Source organism: Calonectris borealis, chromosome 6 (genome assembly GCF_964195595.1).
Source record: "Calonectris borealis chromosome 6, bCalBor7.hap1.2, whole genome shotgun sequence".
Taxonomy (NCBI): domain Eukaryota; kingdom Metazoa; phylum Chordata; class Aves; order Procellariiformes; family Procellariidae; genus Calonectris; species Calonectris borealis.
Window position 1 is genome coordinate 8,163,568 of NC_134317.1, and position 18,420 is coordinate 8,181,987.

The following is an 18,420-nucleotide window of genomic DNA, read 5'->3' on the forward strand; positions in this document are numbered from 1 at the left end:
GATAAAAATGTGTGTGTGTTTTTTCACTTTCAATAATCTGAAGCAATGTTTTTAAAAATACATCATTGCTAACAAAAAATTTTATAACTGTTGGTGTCGTGATTGTAGAAGACACATTAACCCTTTTAAAATTAGCTCCATTTTCAGAAGTGCTACTGGCAGAAAACTTGAGACTGGATTTTCAGAGGCTATACTTATCATTTTAGAAAAATTAAGTCAGGATAGTTTAGATGACTCCATGGATTGTTGGTGCTTAAGGTCTTCCACTGAAAATTTTGATTGCAAGTCAGGTACATGTCAGCTCTGCTTTAAACACTCCTTGTATACTGAAATGTAGAAATTTCCTTCTTAGTTTTGATGCTGTTTCTTGCTAATAATAAGCCTGAATAACAGAAAAAAAAACCCAAAAGAGCAACAGTAAAAGCCCTTTCTATGTTAAAAGAAGAGGTGTATGTGGAGAAGAATTAAGAGGTGGCCTAATGAGTACCAGCTGATTCAAGAGCAGAAACAGGTGAAGGGAATTGTGAGCAGACATGTGATCGTTGCCGGAAGGAAGATATCAGAGAGGCAACAGAGAGAGACAGGGGAGAGAGGTGCAATGGAGAGAGAGATGGGAGGGCTGCTCTGGTATGATAAAGGCTGTCCATGTATGCTGCAACAATTGGTGCCCGAACAAGGACTGAAAGAAGATAAACCTGAAGAAAGAAGGTCTTGGAGAAAGGAAATAGAAATATCTGGTGGTGAGCCCCGCTGAACTGCAAAAGCTGTTGAAAAGAAACAGGAAAAAAGCCGTTGAAAGGAAACGGGATAGAAACTGTTGAAAGGAAACGGGATAGAAACTGTTGAAAGGAAACAGAAAAAAAAGCCGTTGAAAGGAAACGGGATAAAAGAAAAAAGCCGTTGAAAGGAAACGAATACAGAGGTGAGCAGCCGCGGGGAAGTTATATGAACTTTATACATTGGTCATGGGGCAGTCGGCATCTCAGTAGAAGAACTGCAGATGAGGAAAACTTTGCAATTAGAAGTTCTAGAAGGAATATCGTGTGTATGCAGCTCTGCAGAAGTTGCATCCTGCAGAGCAGGTGTTGCAAAACGTGACTGATTCAGCAATTTTGGAGGGAAAATCAAAAGATAAGAAAGATTTATTTGAACTTGCGCCAATGGCGGATGAAGTTTTGCAGCGATAGAGGCTAAAGCACCATTTGTTCCCACCCTCCCCCCCAAGAAGATCTGCTGCGGGGATTCGTACCCACACACACACATATCAGTGATGTTCTAGAGGAAAGTGAACTGTGTGATGGAGAATAGGAAAAAGAGTTAGAAATGTTAATAGGAAAAAGAATTAGAAATGTTAAGTTTGCGTAAGGAGGTATGCAAATCAATAAAAGAATATGGGTTGTGGAGAATAGGCAAAGGAATTAGATTAAGGAGGTACGCAAATCAATAAAAGAATATGGGTTATGGAGAATAGGAAAAAGAATTAGAAGTGTTAAGTTTGTCTACCATATGAGGTGATTAAGGAGGTACGCAAATCAATAAAAGAATATGGGTCACAGGTTTCATTTGAATATGAACTTGTTCTAGTGAACATAATGGACAATTTGGCAATTGAGAACAAAAAAGGGGGTGATGTGGAGAAGAATTCTGGAATCGGGAGTTTTGGATAGGACTTTGGCAATGCTATAAAACCATAAACAAAAAAGGGGGAGATGTGGAGAAGAATTAAGAGGTGGCCTAATAAGTACCAGCTGATTCAAGAGCAGAAACAGGTGAAGGGAATTGTGAGCAGACATGTGATCGTTGCTGGAAGGAAGATATCAGAGAGGCAATGGAGAGAGACAGGGGAGAGAGGTGCAATGGAGAGAGAGATGGGAGGGCTGCTCTGGTATGATAAAGGCTGTGCATGTATGCTGCAACAGGTGTATGCTGCTTGACATAAGGGGTTTTATCCTGGGCATATGTTTCTAACACTTTTCAAGAGCTTGCTCCTTAGAGTAGTTGTGCACAGAACACAAAAAAATAATCGATGTAGTTTGAGTTTTATTGACATGATTACATGTTGTAAATAGCAATTACAACTTTGTAATATCCTCCTGTCTTATCATCACATTTTTTCTGATGTTACCTGGACTATTTTTTGTCCAAATAAATTAAGCTAAGAGACGGGATTGGAAGTTTTCTGTTACTTTGCTCAGAATTAGCAGTAGACGTGTCAAGCCAATTACTCTAAAATTGGACAGATGCAAAGTAGTGTTGTATGTCAATCATTTGCTGTTTTTTCTTTTAGTTTTAGAACTCTGCATCCTTTGGGGAAGCTGTTACAATCTTCCTGGTGTTGTGAATTGCTGAGTAGGATTTCCTACTGCTACCTGCTGTCAAGACTGTGCAACTGGAAGAAAATGTAACAGTTCTAAAATGTTTTTGTTAGAAAATCAGCATTACATGTTTCCAAGAAGGTTTATTTAGAATTATTGCATTAAAAAGCTACTACCAAAGCTTAATTAAAAATGACCGAACAAAGGAAATTTGTTATTAAGATTCACATTTCATTGTAATTTTTACTTAATGTGTCGCGAATGAGTGGTTTAGAGGCTGCTAATGATTTAGAGCCCATAGCTACCTTGATATATCGTGTTTGGTCTTGAGTTTTATACTAAACCTGACTTGCAGTTCTATTTTGTGTGTACAGTGTGTCTGTGTCATCCTTGCTACCAGAGCATCTCAGTATTACAACACTGAACTAGGATTGATGACAGCCGCCTTTATTGCGGCCCTTAGCAATAGATTGTTAAGATTAGCACGTTGTCTGAGGAAGAGATTTGTCTGATGGGCTTGCAATTCCTTCCTACAGTTAAATTCAACAGAGAGACATCAGACAGTTGCTTCTCTCCCAGAAGGCTTGTTTATATTTCGACCTAGAAAGATAAAAAAGATAACACAGAGGATTTCCCTTTTTTTTTTTTCTTCCTGACTTTTGATTTATTTAGCATAATTGTCTGTGTTCAGAACTTGGATGTTTAATTAAATTTGTGTAAGAAGGGTGAATTTTCATTGCTTGGTGATCTGTATTAAAGGAGCATTAATAATCCAGTTCAAACGTTACGATTTCTTTACATTCCAGCAGCCATATGAGAAGTAAAGCAAGAGTCTGCTATCTTTTAGTTGTTGAGTTGAAATCCTGCTAAGAAAACAAGCAAAATATCTTTTAGTTAAAAAAGCATGGACAAAGAAGGTCCAGCAAAGAAAGAATCTTCTGGACTTGCACACTTTATAAGTGTATTTGGGAATTGAAAAGAGTAAAATTATATACAAGAATGAACCAACATGCCTTCCATTGAAGACAATGCTAATATCCACACTAAGAGTGGAGAGCTTTTGTAGAATAAGAGCTGTAGGGAGAGCCAATCTTAAAGATTTATACTTGTATGGCTTCCTACCTTCTCTTTTGGGCTTGCAAAATGGCCTTCATTGAGAAGCAATCAGCAAATGTCATTTCCTCTGTGCTTAGAGAACTCAAATAAATGGCTTTATACATATTAGATCCTAGTTTAATCATTTATTTTGTGAGCAAACTTCTTTTGTCCCCCAGAGCCCTGTTGACTTGGGTGGAAGTCGCTTACACACAGTGAATAGCAATATATAAACTTGCAGTTTCCTCCCTTCTTTATGAATACATCTTACTTGCAGTTAGCTGGACCATTTAACTACTTTGTGCAAATAAAATAATAAGATAGGAATGTAAGTTAAATGTCACTTTGATCAGAACCCATGATGCAATATACTGAAACAGATGATAAAATCTGCCAGTTGGTCTAACTGAGTAAACAAGGTAACATTTTCAGTTGTCTCTTGCTTTCCAATTATCTGACCATAGAAATCAGTTTATAGTGTAAGAATCTAGGTGATAAACTGCCACAAACTATCTGAAAATACAGTAAATGTAAATAAATATTGATAGGACAGTACTGAAATAAAATTAAGTTGTGAAAATATTTGCTGATTCAGAACTACCATAGTTGTTTGGGCATTTTTTAGGCTTATTAGCAAAATTGACTAGTAAAATTTATTGTGTAAAATTGTGACAGTTTTCCCAATTTACGCTCCGTTCCAAAATAAATATTACTTTATTCCAATATAACTCTTCCATGTTTGAATTTTAGTGCTTTGTCAAATATGCCAGTTCTTGAAAATACAGACCAGTAACGGGACTGCAAGTGATTTTGCATTTTTTAAACTGCAGATTCTTAGAGTGTGGGAATGCCCCTGTGAAAGTTTTACAAGTTTAAGATGTTAAATGGCAGGAATTGAACTCTTCACTTGTTAAAATTAAAGATTAAGTGGAAGGATTTCATGGGGTATGGAGTAGCTTATTTCCTCTCTAGTAGTACAGAGAGGTGTTGTTAGCATGATGTGCTCTGTGCCTAACATCTTCACCTCTGAGAACAGGCCTTCAGGCTCCTACGTACCAAAACGGGCTGCGTGTCTATAGCTGGAGAAGTCTGATCAGACGTCCTTTCCCGCAGTCAGCTGAGGTATCTAAAAATTTTTACACCAAAAAGCAACTTTAAATTGGAATTCTTTTAAATGGAATTTTTTAAATGTGTATGTAAAGCCAGGTTTTAAAGTTTCTCCACTAATTCACTGAGGTGTCTGGGATGGTTTGCATTCTTAATCTCACTTTGTAAAAAGAAAATCTCTGTAATATTGTGCTATATTCTGGCAGCCTGCTTAATTGTATTTGGCAGCTTGTTTTGGTTCTGGAGCAGGTGACTAGCCATCTAATTAAAATGGGGGGTACCGTGATATGTGTCTTGTCTCTGAAATTGATAGGGATGAGGAAAAAGACTGTGAAGATGACTAATTATTTTTCAACAACCAAAGCTTTTCAGTTCAAATCTTCCCTGGTTTTCATATTTCTAAGGTCATTAAAATGCTCAGAGGACAAACATTTAATATGAGACTGAATGTAATGAGTGTGAATTTGTTTTGGTCTTGTCTTCACATACCACGTTCCATTCTTTGCATGTTCAGGAAAGCCATGCATAGAGAAATGAATATAAGCCTTCTTTCTGTCTTTTTAAAATTTTATTTATTATGATAAGGAAAACCTGTCAATCTTTGCATTATTAAGGTCCTCTCTTGTGTTATTCCCACTGATGATAGAGGGACTCAGTTGTGCTGTTAGTCATTGGCTAGTGTAGGAAGTGCTGGGGAAGGCACCGATCCATGTATAGAGAAGAACAGTTGGTTCCAGAGAAGCAGCCTGCTGTGTGGGCAGATCTGCATCGGATCATGCTCTGTGACCTCCGGCTTCCAGGTTAGAGTGGCCATTCCTTGTCCCAGGATCTGTTGAACCAGGGTCAGTCACACATGGGCTCCAGCCAGGGTCTTAGATTTCTAAATCACAAATGTGGATGTGCAGAGAATTTATTCTAATTCTGTTTAGCCTCCTCAAGAACAGAATTGCAGGACTTAACCACCTGTTAGCTGAGGGAGGAACTAGACAAAAATACCAAGGGAAGTGACAAGTAAATATCTTATTTTACCTTCATTCCTTCTGACAGATTTCCTGTTGCATTTGTGTGATTTTTGCAAAAAAATAGAACACAGATAAATTGTTACGCTAGAAATTGTTTTTAAAAAAAACAGTATCAGCCTGTCTATACGTTCTCATTTACCTGAGCTTGAATGTAGTTTTTAATAGCATTTTCTCATAATTATTTTGGGTGTCTTCATTATTGGGTGCCCAACTGACAATTGTGTGGACTCATTTTTCTGTGTTCCAAATTCAGAACCTTTCAAAGGTATCTAACATGAAGGATGATTGAAATAGTCACCTTTGCATTCAGGGGTCTCACTGCATTTGTGTTCTAGAGGTTTCAGCAGGACAAAAATGAGCTTGTAATAACCCATGGATGGGGGTGCACTAGTCACATCAGTTTCAATAAATCATTATTACATTATACTAATGCAAGTTAAATGGCAATACAAAATTATTTTCAATATGAATGTTTTTTCAGCACTTGATGCACTTCTGAAGTACTGCTGTATTTCTGTGTAAAAGGAAGTCTGCTTTGATTTTCAGAAGTCTGTTGAAATACATCTAGTATAAAAATAGAGTATGTTACAACTGTTAAGCTGTGGGAATGCCATAAAGATCATGCAAATCATTTCTAGTTGGGTTACCATTTTCCGTAGTTAACGTTTGCATTTCTAAAAGTTAAGGCAGTGCTTTGAGAATGTGAAATATCATGAAAGGCAGATCATAATACTAAACAGTTTATTCAAATAGGTAAGGTATTCAGGGTACCTGGGGTCACTTTTTGCAGAATTACTAGATCATAGAATCATTAAGGTTGGAGAAGACCTCAAAGATCATCAAGTCTAACCATCAACCCAACACCACCATGCCCACTAAACCATGTCCCTAAGCGCCACATCAACACGTCTTTTAAATACTTCCGGGGATGGTGACTCCACCACTTCCCTGGGCAGCCTATTCCAGTGCTTGACAGCCCTTTCAGTGAAGAAATTTTTCCTAATATCCAGTCTAAACTCCCTTGGCGCAACTTAGGGCCATTTCCTCTTGTCCTATCACTAGTTATTTGAGAGAAGAGACCAACACCCACCTCACTACAACCTCCTTCCAGGTAGCTGTAGAGCATGATAAGGTCTGCACTGAGCCTTCTCCTCTCCAGGCTAAACAACCCCAGTTCCCTCAGCCGCTCCTCATAAGACTTGTGCTCCAGACCCTTCACCAGCTTCGTTGCCCTTCTCTGGACACGCTCCAGCACCTCCATGTCCTTCTTGTAGTGAGGGGCCCAAAACTGAACACAGTATTCGAGGTGCGGCCACACCAGTGCTGAGTATAGGGGCACGATCACCTCCCTGCTCCTGCTGGCCACACTATTTCTGATACAGGCCAGGATGCCATTGGCCTTCTTGGCCACCTGGGCACACTGCTGGCTCATGTTCAGCCGGCTGTCAACCAGCACCCCCAGGTCCTTTTCCTCTGGGCAGCTTTCCAGCCACTCTTCCCCAAGCCTGTAGCGTTGCCTGGGGTTGTTGTGGCCGAAGTGCAGGACCCGGCACTTGGCCTTGTTGAACCTCATACAGTTGGCCTCGGCCCATCGATCCAGCCTGTCCAGGTCCCTCTGCAGAGCCTTCCTACCCTCGAGCAGATCAACACTCCCGCCCAACTTGGTGTCCTCTGCAAACTTACTGAGGGAGCACTCGATCCCCTCGTCCAGATCATTGATAAAGATATTGAACAGGACCGGCCCCAGTACTGAGCCCTGGGGAACACCGCTCGTGACCGGCCGCCAACTGGATTTAACTCCGTTGACCACAACTCTCTGGGCTCGGCCGTCCAGCCAGTTTTTTACCCAGCGAAGAGTGCACCTGTCTAGGCCGTGAGCCGCCAGCTTCTCTAGGAGAATGCTGTGGGAGACAGTGTCAAAGGCTTTACTGAAGTCCAGGTAGACCACATCCACTGCCTTTCCCTCATCCACTAGGCGTAAATATGCTTCCATATGGTGAAATGATTTTTCCTGTGTATAACATCCTTTTTATAGATAAGAACTCTAAAAAAGGGAATGTTTAAGGGTTTTGTCAAAAGTTACTTAGTAAGACAGTATGATGTGTGAGACTGTGCCAACCACCTGGACCTACCTGCCTTTTCAAACAATTATATTCTGTCTTCAGAGTCCAGTTGTTCTGGCTATTAAACTTATTCTGCATCCCTGATCTTCAAATATCTCCTAAGATCCCTGATCCAGTTCTGTTTCCTTATCTGTGAAATAGGGAGACTACTGTAATTGTTTGGTTTGATTTATTTTTTGAGGTAATTGTAAATATAATTATATGTCTGTAATGACCTCAGAAATGTAACACTCTCCACACACATGCTGAATGAAAAAGTTAAAATCCATCAAATAAAAAAAAAAAAGATTCTAATTTATTTCGAAAACTTTCTATGGTAAATACAAAATTTTGCAATTCATTGCTGCATCCATTGAGCTGCTTAAAATTTTAGAGAAATTCTAGGAAAAAAAGATCTTTGATCAAAAATTTGTATATTGAAGTTCGCGTGCAACTCCAGTGAAAATATTATTATTATTTTTTAATAACTAGAAGATTCACCTGTGTTGTATTGTGAATAGCAAATGCTAAGAAAGGGTTGTCACAGTGAATGTGGAAAAGTGAAAATTTAGGCAGTGCTTTCGTGGACTGGTTTTAAATGCTTATCATGGCTAAAATGTGTTTCTTTTCGCGAAGTTTAAAGAATACCAGGAAGAATCCAACCTGAGTAGACTTAAACCACAGATATATTTTTTTCCTTATCTTATTTAAGAACTGTAGTTAAGGTACGGGATAGTTGGAATACTTCTAGAAAGAGATATGATATGTGGCAAAACTAACTAAATCCTCTCTTGATCTAAATCCTCGTTACACTTCAGTCAGCCAATTTATATGGAGCAAAGGTTATACTGTGGTGTGATTCCAGGTATTTAAAGCTGTGTTATGGTTGCCTGCTGGTGTGAGGATTTTGAACCTGAAATATCAACCAATGAAATACTGTTTGTATGCACCATAAGGCCTGTGGTTTGAATCTTTGTAGCATGCTGAGAATTAGGTTTTACGATGATGGACAATTATTTACATTTCTTAGAAGTACTTTCAAACTGGACTCGCTTGTTTTTTTAACAGCAGCATTGATGATTTTTTTTCACACTCTTGATGCCTGATGTACCACAATTGTTGAAAATACAATTCACAATCAAGTCAAGTTTGAAATAGTAGCATAAAAATACGGAGGAGAAAAAAAAAAAAAAAGATGCTGAATCTGGAGGTTTGGCATTTGGAGTTTTCTGATATATTTCATTTAGTATAAATTTGGCTAACTTCAAATTAAACCACTAGGCTTCTTTACAGTAACGGAGACAAATAACCAGAGTGGGGGGGGATGCAGTTCTCACTGGTTATGTTCTTTTAGGTGTGCTTATGTTCTAAATAAAAGCTAATTAACAATAATTTTTTCATCTAGACACCAATACATAGCACAATACATAGCACAACCAACAATATTCATATATTTATTGTTGGTTGTGCTGCAGTTAGCCTGAATCCTTGCATGTAAATTTTATGTTAATACATCTGAGCTGTAGCTTGCATACGACATCATTCTTTAATTATCTTTTTGAAAGGATGTCTCCATCTTTCTAATGTGACCACAGGACAGGAACTTACCAGAACCTGAGAATAGTGGCAGCGTTTCAGCTCTTTTTTATTAGCAATTCAAAACCTTCTGACTGTTAAAAACGTTTAGCCTATGTCCAAGCTGTTACAGGTTTGGGGATACATGTATAAAATACGAGTTCGCTGGATCTCTGTGAAACTTCCAGAAACCCCTTTAAGTCAGATAAGCATTTACAAACCTTCACCTCAGTCTTCTGGCTTATCCTGTTAACTTAGGTAAAACCTGCTTTAAAGCAGCTGGCCAAACTCCCAAGAATAAATTCTTTATGTTGTGTAGGACCTGAATACTTCTCTGCTAGCTTTGCCTCCAGTCAGTAAAACACAAAAGTTGGGAGAAATGTTGCCTTTCGAGAATGTCCTAGGTCATTAGATCTGGAATAACCTTCATTCGGATACAGCGAAGCTACAAATCTTGGCCACAGGGCTTTAGAAATGGCTGTTGAGTGTGTCTGACGTGTCTCAACATTTCTGGTTGGTTGTGGCTTTTTTAGCCAAGGTACCACTTGTTTCTTCTCCCTGCCCAGGGACAAAATGCTTCCTTTGATTTTGGAAGCTAGTTTCAGGCTCGGAATTATAAAGCCTGTGGATTGTAGGTATAAGCTGCAAAAGCTTCCCTGGTAAATGTGCAGTTATGGGCATTTGCAATATTCTAGACCATTTCAGTTGTTATATTTGGAGTTGGGGCATCAATAATACATAGTTTCATTAAAAGGCAATGCGCTTTAATGTCATTGCACTGAGTTATTTTGGGTGATTCAAGTGACCCCATTTGAAATGTAGCATTAAACTATGCACCTGTATATTCAATTGCAGAGAGTTTGCACCATGTGCCTGGAAGGAAAACTAGTATGTTTCTTATAGACCTTCAAGTTTTATTATTCCTATTTTTAAATGCAAACGTATGCATTTAGGATCCTGATAAAGCTCAACTGGAGCTACAACATATGGGCCATCTTTTAGTTCCTGCCCCCTGGAAAGTCAAAACTAAACAAAAATACTACTCTTCCTTTTCTCTGATTTATTTGCGTTCTTTTTTTGAGATGATCTTGTTTGAAAACAGAAGGTTGGCACCCGAGAAAGGAAGCACAGGAGTGTGTGAAGCAGTGGGATGCTGGACAGGAGGGGTCCTGCTTTCTCCCAGAACCAGCTCTGCAGTGCACTGCTCTGCACAATATTGCACATACTGTAATATTACCCCTGCGTGGACTTTTGAGCAACCCTGGAAATTGCTGTTAACTCTGCCTTATTGGAGTCGCCTGATTTCTGGTTTTACAAAAAGCTTTCCCTAAACAAATGGTTTCTCGTGTTCATCTCTACCTATGCTGGAAAGAGTGACATACAAAATTGACTGCTTTGGTATATTTGGCTGACCATTTTTTAGTGTTATACTCACTGGAGGGTGGCAGTGAAGGCTTGTTGTGTATAGAAGATATTTCAGCAGCTGTTAAAAGAGAGCCCAGGCATTATTTTTTCTGAAATCGGGAACAGATTTACCCTTGGTGTGTGTGTCTCTATCATTCAGTGTTTGCTTGGTTTTTTTTATATTACTGGTATGCTCTTGGGGAGTGTCTACTGTGTATTGTAGAGACAGCTGGTTCACTGTTTTCTCCACATGGATAATTTTTTCATCATTCGATGTTACATCTTTTGCACAAAGCCCTGAAATTCTACTGTTTCTGTAATAAGAAATGAGGAGAACCTTCAGCTGATATACACTGTTGTAGATCACTGAAGTAAATGAAGTTGTGGAAGTTTGCAGCTGCTAAAGAGTTGACTATTGCAATAGATAAAAACTAACAAATAAAAATATTAACTGAGTAATAGACAAGGAAAGAAATATATTCCTAGAAAGCTTTACCACTACCAATAGCAGAATTTGTTACCAGACTGAATCTGCAAAGATTTTTAGGATACCTTGAGGTTTTTTTTTTTTTTTTGTTATGGAAGAAGTAAATTGTTATTAAATAGTAGATAGAGTCACTCATTTATGTCAAGAATCTCAGTCCTTTAAAAAAAAGAAGGAAAAGGTAAAACTGACTAATAGTTTTGGTGGGATTGCACTTTCTTTTTGAAGGAAGGGAGTAGTAAATCCTAGGTTCCTTAGCTTTGTTGCTTTTGTACACATTTAGAAGCCAGAAGTTCCAGCCCTGCCTGTAGTCCAAGGGGTAGTAGAGACAGACTGGAAGATACAGTTGCTGCTCTGAAGTGTGTAGAATTTGTACAGAAAACAAATTCAGAAATTGGAAAAACAAAAAGCTTGAGAAGAGTAGTTTCTTGGCCTAACGGTCATGCCCCAGGCAGTGGCAGAGCTGAGGACATGATGTCTGGCTCTTTTAGAGCCCCGTTCACTGAGTTACATCCCACAGCTGAGTCTTCCCCAAGGACAGAAGTCTCCTAGTACTCTGCTGCAGTTCATTCTGCACAGAGTCACTTTGACATCTTTCAGGGAGGTGGAAAAATGAACCCTCTTAGGGACTTCAGAAATTTTTCATAAATTCTAATGAGATCAAGATCCAGATTTAATATACATTAAACTTATGCTTCCACTTGGTAGATGTGTACATAGCAGTATAATAGTATTGCCCAGAAATAAGGGTCTTTACCATGTTGATGCAATTATAAACTGGGAAAATGAGCTGAAGATTTTGTATAGATAGGGTTGATACAGTTTTGCCAATGACTTCGGGATAGAAATATGGGTGTAGGAACATGACACAGATGGATAGCACTGGATCTGCCCATGTAGATTAGATGTCTGGCAGATTTGTGTCTGAGATATTTGATGTTTAGCAGCCATTTGTAGCTACTGTGCTGATTGCAAAAAATTTTGGGCATGTGCATAAAAATCCTTAAATTTTGCTCTACTAGAATTTCAGGGAGGGGAGAAGGTGCCTGGGGAAACGTATGTGTACCTGTTGGTCCTGGTCAGTAGCATTTTTTACAAGTATTAACAGAATCAAAGTCATGTCTGTTCTTTTATTTCAGTTGTTTTGAGGGATTTTTAGAAAGTATTACTCATTTGGTTTTCTCTACTAGGAATGGATTTATTTTGAAATATTTATCATAACATTGGTTTTTGGTGTTTTACCAACACTGGGCAATAAAAAGAGACTGTATTTCAGTTTCACTTCTGATTAAGCATAACTTCCAGTTCCTCTTGCTTGTGACTCTGTACAACCTGCAAGATATGCATGGTAATATATATAGAAACAAACCACTTACAGTGATGTTCAAATTGCCTACCTGATTTCGGCTAAGTGCAGGTCACGTACTTTGAAGCCATGGTATTTTATGTGCTGACATCCACGCGTGTCTTTCAAAAAGACTAATTTCAAAGCAAACATGATGGAGTGATTGTCCCATCGAGAAGAGCTTCCTAAAAATAGTTTTCCCCTCTTTGAGTAGGAAAGAGGAGATTTTTATGACAGATGGAGGGGCTGTTTGTATGTACCATCTCTCATTTGTAGCCAGCCTCATCTCAAAGATTTCTGTTTGGGACAACTGGAGGCAGAGTTAATGTCCTGTCCTATTTTTTGCCTCCTACATTTGTGCAAAAAGGTACCAGGGCGCTCTCCCCGTGCAGAGAAAGAAATGAGAGGCCCAGGGTCACTGCAGGGTCCTGGCTCTCCATGAACACATTTTAGATGGATTAAATGTGGCAAAGGCTGGTGGGAGACTAGATGGCTTAAGAGTCAAATTGGAATGATTTTGTAGGGTTAGGGCCCTAGTTATATGATTTTTCTGAGGCACATTGAAATGAATAAACCCCTTATTTTGTTGTGGGAAATGGGGTATTTTTCTTTGTTTGGAATCACTTTGGAAGGGGTGAAGGAATTACAGCAAAATCTGACCTATTGGTCAGAGGGTTGGCAGACTTCACAAATTGATGTCGCTGTGCAGGTGGAGGCAGTGGTAGATTTGTGGCTTACTGTGCTGGCTCTATTTTTAGTTTCTGACTGCTTGTGAGTTCCGTTTACAAATGTCAGGAAAATGCATTAGGATTATCTGCTTTATTGTAGAGCTAATAAAATGCTGTCCAATTTAGCCAATAAAATAGTTAAAAGCAGGCTCCCACTGTGATGGCAGCGTAGCTGCTAAATGTATGCAGTGGCTCCACAGGATTTTTAAGCTACCTGCTCTGTTCTTTCCTCATTGCTTGTTTCCCACCATTGTACCGATTCAATACGGAGATTAGGAATCTCTGGGTTTTTTAACATCAGGGGCTTATCTAGAAATAATCGAAAATATGTATCGAGAAGAAGGAAGGTGAGGGTTCAGCAAAAGCTCTTTCCTGCAGTGCCGTACGTTGCTCCTGGAGCACGGCGGTGATACTGGAGGCATAGAGACCACTGGTTATTCCTTTGCCCAGAGGTCTGAAGTGTTCGGATGCTAAGAAGTACTTCCCTAAAAGTCCTTTCAACTTCAGTGCCTAGAATGGGAGCCAGTCCTTGTCTTTAGAGGATGTGGTCAGTCTGTGGCAACCTGTATTGATTGATACCCTGTATGCCAATATTACAGTTGCTTTCTCTGCCATAGAGCCTAGACTCATGGAAAAACATGGTATTGAAGCTGGGGTGATTTACTGGTGAGCTTTATGACTGTACTTGTCAGCTAGAAGTATTAATGTGCTTAAGTCAGGGCTGAAGGTGCTTTAGCATTGTTATTTGACTCTGAAAGAAAGACAAACGGGTTGTTATTCCCCTTAGAAAAACAATATGTAAATAAATAATATAAAAATATACCTTTCTAGTGCTTAAATGGTCATTACTACTTTTATTATGGCCTTTTACCACTACAGGTTGGTATTGCAGGGTACCAGTCCTTGGAAAGTCTTTCCTCCAGTTGTATTCACTAGCTAGCAAAACTGTTTAAGCAGACTTGTGACATTGTTAGTTAATACTTGTTTTTAATTACATTTTAGATAGCTCAGGCCAAACAGTGTGTTAGTGCTGTGGATATTCACTGTGGTAGAATACATAAAAATAAAGACAGTTCTCATGCTGAAGACCTTATGCTTTAAATACACCAAATATGCCACCTAAAGCCTTCTTAAGGTGTGGCTATCTGTATGCACTTCATCACCCTTAGAAATTATATATAAATTTTTAAGGGAACCATAGTGTTAATTTGTTTTAAGTCTGAATTCGAGTTGGGAAAAAAGCTGGCAATTTAGTAAAAGCTGAGGCGCTAATTCCACTACAGGAGCAGGCTAGAAATAGAAGTAGGAGTAAAAGTGTGGCTTTGAACTGCATCACATGAAAGCAGTAACAACAGGAACATTGCAAGCTTGTGTGTACCTGTGAATGCCCCCTTTTTTTTTTTTTTTTTTGCAACTTCTGCAGTTTCTGAAAGTGTATGCCTCTAAGGAGGCATACAATGAAAATTTGATAGGTAATATATTATTACGCAGTGAAGTGTTCAAATTTGCAGCTGGATCACTGCAAACTAGTGTCAGCTTGTCAAGTGTAGCTCCTGCCTGGCAAGTCTGACCAAGAAATACAGTCTTTTTTTTCACCTAGGAGTTGAAGTGTGGGAAATCATGATTTAACAATGAGAAAGACATGTAAATCCATACTAACTGGTTTAATACTCTTCAACTTTGAGAAAATGGGAATCTGGAAATGAGCTTGATGACTTTTCTTTGTGTTTTGGCCAACTGTAATGATAAAGTCCAAATATTTGTGATATCTGGCATGCTTATGGCCACAGCTAGATCTTAGATCAATAAGAAAAGGGTTATTTTTTCCAAGATTTTAATTTCTGTTTTTCCAGATAAGTGCCACAGAACTGCGGCTTGATGTTACTGAAAAGAACAGTCAAACCATAGCGGCTCTGTTTTGCCAAGCTGTTCTAATGAGCACTGGAATACTGAAAATGAGATACTGCATTTGTCAGCCTAAGATTGACAAAGCCGTTGATGAGTCTGTGTTTTTTATTCAAGTATTTTTATTTTTACAAGAACGTATTTTTCTTAGTAAGTTAGCTGACAGCTGTTAATGAAAGAATAGTAAAATTAATCCTGTTAGGCTTTATTTTGAGCCCTCTTAATATTGGAACTAAAGTGCTGTGCACTTTAATCCGGGAGCACAGGTTCAGTTAGTCCTGTTCTCATTCCAGTCTACAAAACGCAGCAAGAAGGCTAGAGCTGCTCAATGCTTGAGAGCTTGACATAGCCGTAGTGTTGCCGTTAGCCTGTGAGAGCTGCGGTTTGATGAAGTCCCATCTCCAGGTGATGGCCTCTTCCATTGCTGCCTGCTGCTTCCCTGGTGTTCCTCTGGGCTACTGAAAGGTATTTCTCCTTGCACAGTACCTCCTAGAATTGGGAGCTGTGAGGTGATAGAATTAGGATGCATGGAGTAAAATTATAAAAATGATAGTTTTTTCTAGATGTTAGCCCATTTATTTTTTAGAGGCAGTATGCAGTCAAAATCAGAGCAGCTCAAAATTTTTCCTGCTAACGCTTTTTCCATTGGAAATCACTGATCTGATGGAATTTGAAGCATTTCTTGGGGCTGTGTGAATTACCCTTAGGCTTTTTGTCAAAAAGACGGCAGTCAAGAAGTCTGGATGGGCCTGCATAGTTTTCTGTCAGACAATTCAGCTGGACTTTTGTGCCTAACTGGAGCAAGGAGCACTTTGAGACACATAAAGTTTTCTGAGAGTTTGAAATTGTGGTTTCAACATATTTTTACTCAAAACTGCATCTGAAATGCAGCATGTTTCATAAACAGACTGTTTCTGAATGCTATGCTAAGGTCTGCCCCATTACAGTTTTGGAAGAAAGAAAAGCATCTCTCGAGTGACCTAACCATTTCCTGCAGCACAAGGCCTTTCTTGTAGACCTTTTTTAAGTGTTGGGCAGGTCATTCTAGTGGGAACTTAGTGAAACTAAGCCCATGTGTTGAAACTATATTTGTAGCTCTCGGACAAGAGAAGAAGAAAGGATACAAAAGAGATTTAAAGTGATTCTAAATAATATTTTCTTTCCTTTAGCTGTCTCCGTAATGAGATACAGTGCATCATCATTTGGATTTGCTGTAAGTAGAGATACAATTTAAATATTCTTCACCCCTTTTTTTCATGGGCTTTTTCTGAACATGAAATACTGTATTTTTTCTTCTTGTAAGTTCATGGCAAAGTGTACAAAGTCAATGATAGATTAGAAAAAATATTGTTGAAGTCATACCTTGGAAAGGATAGTAAAGATAATTTCATTATACCTTTTCAGTTTCTGACTACTAAGTCTTATATTGGAGTTAATATCAATACTTATATCTCAGCATTGATAGATATTATCCACCAGATATGGTTTTCTTCTACAAAATCTCTCAGCTTAATCAGTTCTGTTGTTGAACTTGAGCCAAATTCTGAAGTTTCCTTCTGAACTTTGCATGACCTTTTTCCTATTGAAGTCTATGGTAAAACTCCTATTGACTTTGGGATGACAGCTTTCCTCTCTAGTAGTTGCCGTGACATTCCTGATTAGTGGCAGAGCAAAAAATTCCTAACAACAAGCAAAATGACTCATTTCAAATAATTTGTCTTTTGCTTTCAAATTTGAAGGTTAGATTGACTCCGTAGAAAGTTTGACTTAAGGATGAAAGTTATTACAGTGGGACAAGCCTGGGTTTTGGTGTTATCTGACATCATGTCTTCATTAACTGGAAATGCAAAGATGGCAATTTTGCTGATGATACAGAATAATATGAAATCTGGATACAGTGGGATTTTGGAAAAAAGTTAATATTTGCTTGGTTTGAAACAAAACCTTCTATTGCAGAAAATTAGTGACTTTGCAGGAAAAAGGAATGCTTGACAGGCATTTTCAAACACTTTTTTTTTTTTTTTTTTTAGAATCTTTGTATAAAGATAGTATTAGTATTTTAACTCTTGTGGTGCCACAGTGGCAGATTGTGGTGGTTTTTTTTTTTCTTAACTTCTCCACAGGTGATGGATTACAAATAAAAAGTTTTTAATCCCTTGATTGACTTCCCGAGCTCTGAAGTGTATCATTGTGCAATAGTACGTGGCAAAAATGTGAAGATCAATTTAACAAATGTAAATCCTGCTTTCATTAAAATGATTTATTTGAAGCTGCTTTGTGCCTGTGCAGCAGGATACTAAATGCATTACTGTTAGTACTGAGCACTTTAATGGCCCACAAAACAATTGACTCTGTGTCTCTTTCAGTTTGATGCTACCCTGGACGTTTTGTCATCAGCGATAGTTTTGTGGCGTTACAGCAACGCAGCTGCTGTGCATTCTGCACACAGGGAGTACATGTAAGTACACTTAATTACTTTTGGCTTTGGTAGAGGCCTGCAGAGCTTTCGCTGTCAAGCTGTGATGCCACAGATTCCAGAGCTTTGACAAAAAACATTTTGTCATGTCAGCAAGTATTCTTTCCTTCTGCCAACTTACTGTTTGGTCCCAAACATGCAGCCTTTCCTTAGGCAAACCTCCCTGTGATTGTGATTTTCAGTTTCTTTTTAGCCAAGATAGTAATTGTTAGGGCTTTGCGATTTCTTTTTCCTTGCAGCATCTTTCATCAAATGAACTGTATTTGCAATCTGTAATGGATTTGTAAATCTTTTATTTTGCATCTTATTCCATTATTCTTACTAAAGTATGTTTTTAAAATTGATGCTTGTAGTATATTTGTGTTTCCCTTAACACGATGGGAATATGAACCCCTTCTCTTTGAATGTAAATCACTTTGATTGCTAGTGATATTATTAGAAGTTGAGATTACAGAACATCTGATAAGATTGAGCCTGTATGAGTGATAGGATAGTAGAATGACACAGTTTATTATAACTGCTGTACAAAGAGAGAGAGACACACCCTTTTTATTACAGAACTATCGCTGGTTTGGTAAGTAAGAGTATATCAATACTTGCATGTTGTCTTTATGTAAAAAAAGTATATGCTTGCAAAGTAAGCATATTTACTGCTTGCTATATAGATCCTATGGAAAAAAGGTCTTTAATTTGCAGTGCAGTATTGATCACAATGGAAATTATATTCTGCGTCATTGTCCATTGTGCAGCATTTCTATTGGCAATGCATGTGGTAGCTGAGAAGGTCAGGTGGAGATTGATTCAAGAATTGTTCCAGCTAGTGCATAAAGAAGAATTTAACCTCCTACTCAAATTTTGGGTG

The 18,420-nt window shown here is 38.5% G+C and overlaps 1 protein-coding gene across 1 annotated transcript in view; it reads left to right on the forward strand.

The window, feature by feature from the left end:
* TMEM163 (transmembrane protein 163) overlaps positions 1-18,420 on the forward strand; it is a 105,515-nt gene that overhangs the window by 46,718 nt on the left and 40,377 nt on the right. The window contains exons 3-4 of the mRNA XM_075152764.1: positions 16,252-16,295; positions 17,449-17,540. Coding sequence (XP_075008865.1) covers positions 16,252-16,295; positions 17,449-17,540 — 136 coding nt within the window. The remainder of the gene's footprint in view (positions 1-16,251; positions 16,296-17,448; positions 17,541-18,420) is intronic.